Source organism: Littorina saxatilis, linkage group LG15 (assembly GCF_037325665.1).
Source record: "Littorina saxatilis isolate snail1 linkage group LG15, US_GU_Lsax_2.0, whole genome shotgun sequence".
Classification (NCBI taxonomy): domain Eukaryota; kingdom Metazoa; phylum Mollusca; class Gastropoda; order Littorinimorpha; family Littorinidae; genus Littorina; species Littorina saxatilis.
In genome coordinates this window covers 2,695,223-2,703,206 of record NC_090259.1, presented here as the reverse complement: position 1 = coordinate 2,703,206, position 7,984 = coordinate 2,695,223, and the positions used below count along the sequence as shown (strand labels likewise).

The 7,984-nt window shown below is 42.7% G+C and overlaps 1 protein-coding gene across 1 annotated transcript; it reads left to right on the top strand.

Annotated features, from left to right (window-relative positions):
• Positions 1-539: 539 nt before the first annotated feature.
• Positions 540-7,119, top strand: LOC138948201 (uncharacterized). The gene is made up of 3 exons (XM_070319702.1): positions 540-954; positions 5,970-6,275; positions 6,546-7,119. Exons 1-3 carry the CDS (start codon positions 598-600, stop codon positions 7,044-7,046), a joined length of 1,164 nt encoding a protein of 387 aa, XP_070175803.1. The 5' UTR covers positions 540-597; the 3' UTR covers positions 7,047-7,119.
• Positions 7,120-7,984: the final 865 nt, after the last annotated feature.

The following is a 7,984-nucleotide window of genomic DNA, read 5'->3' as shown; positions in this document are numbered from 1 at the left end:
TCCTTTAATCTGTTGTAAACCCACACCAGCTTTTCTACAAGTCCTTTAATCTGTCGTAAACCCACACCAGCTTCGCTACAAGTCCTATAATCGTGTCTTAAACCAACACTCGCTTTTCTACAAGTCCTTTAATCTGTTGTAAACCCACACCAGCTTTTCTACAAGTCCTTAATCTGTCGTAAACCCACACCAGCTTCGCTACAAGTCCTATAATCGTGCCTTAAACCAACACTCGCTTTTCTACAAGTCCTATAATCTGTTGTAAACCCACACCAGCTTTTCTACAAGTCCTTTAATCAAGTCGTAAACCCACACCAGCTTCGCTACAAGTCCTATAATCGTGCCTTAAACCAACACTCGCTTTTCTACAAGTCCTATAATCTGTTGTAAACCCACACCAGCTTTTCTACAAGTCCTTTAATCGTGTCGTAAACCCACACCAGCTTCGCTACAAGTCCTTTAATCTGTCGTAAACCCAACACTCGCTTTTCTACAAGTCCTTTAATCGAGTCATGAACCCACACCAGCGTCTCTACAAAAAGAGCGTACAACGCGTGTCCAGCACACCTGACAGCCATCCTCAGTCTGACAGCAGCGATGAAGACAACGTCAACCTTCCCGTTACCGACTCTGCTCCTGCTCCTTCTCAGCCTTGGCGAGCTTCGCTTGGCAATGACTAGCAGCGTATTATTAGCCCCGTTCACGGTTCGTGAAACAGGCGTCTACATCGTCACGATGGTGAGCGACCCCGACGGGCCAGAGCAAGCCGATTTGGTTCTTCTAATCAACGGCCAGCAAACCAAGTTCAGAGCCTACGGCACGGACCGCGTGGTAGGAGGACTGAGCGTTGCCATCCCTCTAAACGCTGGAGACAAAGTTGGGGCCGAAGGCTCGGGAGTCGATGCAGGCAACAGTGGCCTCAGGCTTAACATTGGTTTTGTTGGCTACGACAAGGTAAGATTTGGATTTCATAGCACTGGTTATTCTGTGGAAATTGTCCGCTGGAAGCACTCAATAATTACGCAACTTTCAGATTTGTTCGATTCATTAGATCATACAAAACGTTTGAATAGAATGAATAAAATACAAGAATTACGAGTTGAGATTTGTTTGTTAAAGTAAAACAAAATGGCCGTCGAAGAGGATCGAACCCGTGACCACCATTGTAAAGAAAGGCGATCGGGTACTTTACCAACTGAGCTATTCTGACGCACGATTGGCGAGGGAGGTTGAAACTTCAAATATTACATTTAAGTTCCCGAGCGTCGGGATCAGTATTGACTCGACTCGAGTTTCCGAGTCTCTCCGTGCGTATTTGTGTACTGTTCTCTTTATCTCACTGTTCGAGGCAAGTTCAGTTAATAACTAACCCTATGTTCCCGTTCACTTCGTATAAGTTTGGAAAGCAATATCAAGTAGCGTTAATTTCAAGCGTGACCGACTCCTGTGATATGAGAGGGTAAATTTACATAGTGCAATATTATATTTGATTGTGATAGTCTTAAAGAACTTATTTAGATTTTATCTGTAAAATTATTACATTTAAAGATGACACGGACATCACTTTAGGTCAGTGTTGTTGGAAATATGACAAGTGTGCTTGTTACTACATACGTGAACCTATGTTTTATGTTTTTTGTGTGTTGTCCTATACAATTGTTGTTAGAATCGTTTACAGGCGTGTGCCGAAGAAAATTTTACATTTTTGTGTAATATTTTAATGGACAATAAAGTGCTGTTATTCTTATTCTTATTGTTGTTGTCTGGTTCCGAAATGCATTGACGAATCGCCGAAAGGCGCTGACGTGTTTCAGCCCATGACCGAATAATAACAAGAAGAGACTAGTGTCCGTCACGAAATCAATCTTTTAAAAGTAATCCAACTGTGCTTAGAAAGCACCTTGGCTGTTAGTTTTTGGTGGGCGACAAAGCAGGGCGATGGCCTTATGTCATGTAAAAGCTTGGCCACATCTGAGACAGTTAGCCACATTGTTTACTCGGTTTTTGGTGTGTGGCTAGCAGGGCGATGGCCTTATGTCATGTAAAAGCTTGGCCACATCTGAGACAGTTAGCCACATTGTTTACACGGTTTTTGGTACGTGACAAGCAGGGCGATGGCCTTATGTCATGTAAAAGCTTGGCCACATCTGAGACAGTTAGCCACATTGTTTACACGGTTTTTGGTACGTGACAAGCAGGGCGATGGCCTTATGTCATGTAAAAGCTTGGCCACATCTGAGACAGTTAGCCACATTGTTTACTCGGTTTTTGGTGTGTGGCTAGCAGGGCGATGGCCTTATGTCATGTAAAAGCTTGGCCACATCTGAGACAGTTAGCCACATTGTTTACACGGTTTTTGGTACGTGACAAGCAGGGCGATGGCCTTATGTCATGTAAAAGCTTGGCCACATCTGAGACAGTTAGCCACATTGTTTACTCGGTTTTTGGTGTGTGGCTAGCAGGGCGATGGCCTTATGTCATGTAAAAGCTTGGCCACATCTGAGACAGTTAGCCACATTGTTTACTCGGTTTTTGGTGTGTGACAAGCAGGGCGATGGCCTTATGTCATGTAAATGCTTGGCCACATCTGAGACAGTTAGCCACATTGTTTACACGGTTTTTGGTACGTGACAAGCAGGGCGATGGCCTTATGTCATGTAAAAGCTTGGCCACATCTGAGACAGTTAGCCACATTGTTTACTCGGTTTTTGGTGTGTGGCTAGCAGGGCGATGGCCTTATGTCATGTAAAAGCTTGGCCACATATGAGACAGTTAGCCACATTGTTCACGTGGTAAGGACTGTGTCTGCTCGTAAAGCCTGTCCTTAATTGGACGAAGTCGACTTCGCGAAGCTCACTTTGCGAAGCTTCAGGAACGAGAATTCATCCCTTAAGGCGATGTGAGGCACTAACAATCACCAACATTAAACTTGGAGAATACATGGAATAACTTAGTTTTCTGGGTAGTTATTGAAGTGACTTATGAAAAGAAAAGAAAAATATGTGAATACTACAGGACATAGACTGCCGTTGCTATGGACACTGGCTTAAACAGTGCCATATTGGATTTGTAGGAAACGGTTTTACAGCACCATCATACATCAGAAATGCTTAATATTTGACACAAAGATACACATGACTTTTATCTACAATCATATAGAAAAGACTACATTTGAATTTATCCTAATTTTTGAAATAAGGATTAATGAATATGCGGTTAGAAATTCATTAATCTTATTACAAAAATTAATATAAATTCAACTGTAGTCTTTAGTAAAAATATCGCTCTGTATGATTGTAGATAAAAGTCATATCATGTGTATCTTTGTGCCAAATATCATGCATTTGTGATGTATGATGTCGCTGCAAAACCGTTTCCTAGAAATCCAATATGGCGCGCCGGCTGTTTCCATAGCAACGGCGATCTGTGCCCATTAATATTTTCACATTTTTCAGTCATTGTTATAAGTCACTTCAATAACTACCAAGAAAAAACTAGGTTATTCCATGTATTAGTGCCACACATCGCCTTAATTGAACTACTTTCAGCATAGCTTCGCGAAGTCCAAGGGAAGCACTGTGCTCTTTCTAGTGTGATTTCTAAGTCCATCTTGAATCAAAAAGCACTTTTTGACAAAAAGAACAATTTCGTCGAAGAGCTACGGCGTAGCCTCGTATGTCAAAACTTGCGAAGCGAAGTAGGGTACAAAGTACTTAGCCGTAGCTGTGGGTTTTCGGTACAAAGATTTCGCGAATCTTCGCCAAGTCGACTTCGTGCTCAATTAAGGACGGGCTTAAACCATGCACCCCCCCGCGGGTTAGGGGGAAGAATTTACCCGATGCTCCCCAGCATGTCGTAAGAGGCGAAAAACGGATTCTGTTTCTCCTTTTACCCTTGTTAAGTGTTTCTTGTATATAATATACATAGTCAATTTTTGTAAAGATTTTAGTCAAGCAGTATGTAAGAAATGTTAAGTCCTTTGTACTGGAAACTTGCATTCTCCCAGTAAGGTAATATATTGTACTAGTTGCAAGCCCCTGGAGCAAATTTTTGATTAGTGCTTTTGTGAACAAGAAACAATTGACAAGTGGCTCTATCCCACCCATCTTTCCCCCTTTCCCCGTCGCGATATAACCCTTCGTGGTTGAAAACGACGTTTAACACCAAATAAAGAAACAAGTCGCGTAAGGCGAAAATACAATATTTAGTCAAGTAGCTGTCGAACTCACAGAATGAAACTGAACGCAACGCAACGCAGCAAGACCGTATACTCGTAGCATCGTCACTCCACCGCCCGTGGCAAAGGCAGTGCCCGTGGAATTGACAAGAAGAGCGGGGTATTCGTTGCGCTGAGAAGGATAGCACGCTTTTCTGTACCTCTCTTCGTTTTAACTTTCTGAGCGTGTTTTTAATCCAAACATATTATATCTATATGTTTTTGGAATCAGGAACTAACAAGGAATAAGATGAAAGTGTTTTTAAATTGATTTCGAAAAAAAAATTGATAATAATTTTTATATATTTAATTTTCAGAGCTTGTTTTTAATCCGAATATAACATATTTATATGTTTTTGAAATCAGCAAATGATGGAAAATAAGATAAACGTAAATTTGGATCGTTTTATTTTTTTACAATTTTCAGATTTTTAATGACCAAAGTCATTAATTAATTTTTAAGTTACCAAGCTGAAATGCAATACCGAAGTCCGGGCTTCGTCGAAGATTACTTGACCAAAATTTCAACCAATTTGGTTGAAAAATGAGGGCGTGACAGTGCCGCCTCAACTTTCACGAAAAGCCGGATATGACGTCATCAAAGACATTTATCAAAAAAATGAAAAAAACGTATGGGGATTTCATACCCAGGAACTCTCATGTCAAATTTCATAAAGATCGGTCCAGTAGTTTAGTCTGAATCGCTCTACACACACACACACACACACACAGACACACAGACACACAGACACACGCACATACACCACGACCCTCGTTTCGATTCCCCCTCGATGTTAAAATATTTAGTCAAAACTTGACTAAATATAACAAGTCGCGTAAGGCGAAAATACAACATTTAGTCAAGTAGCTGTCGAACTCACAGAATGAAACTGAACGCAATGCAACGCACCAAGACCGTAGTATCGTCAGTCCACCGCGCACGGCAAAGGCAGTGAAATTGACAAGAAGAGCGGGGTAGTACTTGCGCTGAGAAGGATAGCACGCTTTTCTGTACCTCTCTTCGTTTTAACTTTCTGAGCGTGTTTTTAATCCAAACATATCATATCTATATGTTTTTGGAATCAGGAACCGACAAGGAATAAGATGAAAGTGTTTTTAAATTGATTTCGAAAAAAAAATTTGATAATAATTTTTATATATTTAATTTTTAGAGCTTGTTTTTAATCCGAATATAACATATTTATATGTTTGTGGAATCAGCAAATGATGGAGAATAAGATAAACGTAAATTTGGATCGTTTTATAAATTTTTATTTTTTTTTACAATTTTCAGATTTTTAATGACCAAAGTTATTAATTAATTTTTAAGCCACCAAGCTGAAATGCAATACCGAAGTCCGGGCTTCGTCGAAGATTACTTGACCAAAATTTCAACCAATTTGGTTGAAAAATGAGGGCGTGACAGTGCCGCCTCAACTTTCACGAAAAGCCGGATATGACGTCATCAAAGACATTTATCAACAAAATGAAAAAAACGTTCGGGGATTTTATACCCAGGAACTCTCATGTCAAATTTCATAAAGATCGGTCCAGTAGTTTAGTCTGTATCGCTCTACACACACACACACACTGACAGACAGACACACACACACACACACACACACGCACATACACCACGACCCTCGTTTCGATTCCCCCTCGATGTTAAAATATTTAGTCAAAACTTGACTAAATATAAAAAGAAGATTAAACCATGTGTCTGCTCGTTAACCATGCCCACTTTCCGTTACAGAATTTCTACCGTACGTTTCACTGTGATGGGGGTGCAATCACAAACAGCTATGGGCACCACTACGCCAGTTTCAACGAGCAGTATACAAAGACGAGATTATGGTCCGATGTGACAGCGTACACGACAACGTCCAGGTATTTTTTTGATGTTCCCAAAAACGGACCGTACTGGGTGATGGCCAGGCCAGACCCTCCCGGCGGTGGCTGGACATCGTTCGACATTGGGGGCAGGCAGTTCCAGGCGTACAGTCGACATGGCATGCCTACCTCTGCTTCGGCGGCTCTTTACCTAACATCGCAAACAAAGGTGTGTGTGTGTGTGTGTGTGTGTGTGTGTGTGTGTGTGTGTGTGTGTGTGTGTGTGTGTGTATGTGTGAGAGTGTGTGAGTGTGTGTGTATATATGTGAGAGTGTGTGAGTGTGTGTGTGTGTGTGTGTGTGTGTGTGTACGTGTGTGTGTGTGTGTGAGTGTGTGTGTGTGTCCCTAGTTTCACAAGTCCGGTGCTCTACAAACTGAGCTACCGTTTCTTTGTCGGTACACTCTGTTTCTCTGTCAGTACACTTTGTTCCTTTGTCAGCTCGACATGGAACTCCTAGGAACAAGCAGCATGGAAGGTGCCACGATGCTGTCCTACGTCTACCTGGAAGGCAACACGCCCGAGTACCTGGGCAGATCGGTTTTCCACATGGCTTTTACCTCCTGCGTGAACAAGCACGCCCGCATGTATAACGCTGACGAGAAGGTCCTCTTCTCCACGGACGCAAACCTCAACATGGGCGACTTGTATGACTCGAAAACCGGGGTGTTCAGCATCAGCATCAGCGGAACGTACATCATCTCCCTCCGAGGCCATCCGAAGAGCGGTGGCACGCTGCATCTCTCCTTGCACCGCAACGTTCACGCCGTGTTCGATTCTCATTCCGCGCGCGGGGCTAGCAGCGGGCAAGCGGCCGTGTTCGACTGGTTGGCTGGCGACAAGTTGTATGTCGTTGCCCTCGGAAATCGCAATGTGGGTCCAAACACCATGATATCCATCGCTCTCCTCTGGAAAACTGGAGCGAAGAGAGAGCGCGCGTGAGAGAGAGAGAGAGTGAGAGATCTGGGGAGAGAGAGAGAGAGAGAGAGAGAGAGATAGATAGAGAGAGAGAGAGAGCTCACAGATGTTCACAGATGAGTAAAAGCAATGAATTTCAATGTATTTCCTTGTGTTGTCAAATTGATCGTGTGTGTGTGTTTGTTTGTGTGTGTGTGTGTATGTATGTATGTGTGTGTGTGTGTGTGTGTGTGTTGTGTGTGTTGTGTTTGTATGCATATGTATCTATGTGTGTGTGTGTGTGTGTGTGTGAGTCTGTGAGTGTGTGAGTGTGTGTGTGTGTGTGTGTGTGTGTGTGTGTGTGTGTGTGTGTGTGTGTGTGTGTGTGTGTGTGTGTGCGTGTGAAGCAATTCTCAGAAAACTACCAGACAGATGTTCATTAAACTTAACATAATAATGCATTACTTCCTGGTATTATCTCCTCACTGATGTCACTTTTGTGATAATTGTATTACATAACATCATAATCCGCCATTAACAAAAAGTTGAAGAGACACTGGGGCGACCGCATTTTGAGGCCGACTGACTGCTTTATTAGTGCTTTAAGCGACTTGTTCTTTCTTCTTTATCTTCTGTCTCTGGCTTTCGATCTGTGGTTGTCTGCTCCAAGTCGCCAACGACGCTTTGGTCGCGGACTTGTGTCACGCACCGTTTGCCTGGGGGCAGTCGACTTCCTTGTACACCCTCAGACGTGATCTACCGTCTGACCCAGTAGACAAAATCAACAAACCCAGTTCTGATCTCTTCCTCGAGTTTGCTTCCTGGCCTTTTCTTCTGCTTTCCTAAATGGGCCCCAAGAGAAACATCAAAGAAAAAAGAACAAGAACGCTGAGGCGTGATTCATCTTTCAGTCAATCGAATGCACTGAAATACGTCCGATTCTTTCATCTTCCGAGTTAGACAAGGGGGGAGTTAGGGGGGGG

What these genes read in the sequence shown, in the direction of transcription:
- LOC138948201 (XM_070319702.1), top strand. Translation starts at nt 598, where the DNA reads ATGAAGACAACGTCAACCTTCCCGTTACCGACTCTGCTCCTGCTCCTT. An exon ending in GTTTTGTTGGCTACGACAAG is followed by an intron (nt 955 to 5,969) that starts GTAAGATTTGGA and finishes TTTCCGTTACAG; the next exon opens with AATTTCTACCGTACGTTTCA. An exon ending in ACCTAACATCGCAAACAAAG is followed by an intron (nt 6,276 to 6,545) that starts GTGTGTGTGTGT and finishes TTCCTTTGTCAG; the next exon opens with CTCGACATGGAACTCCTAGG.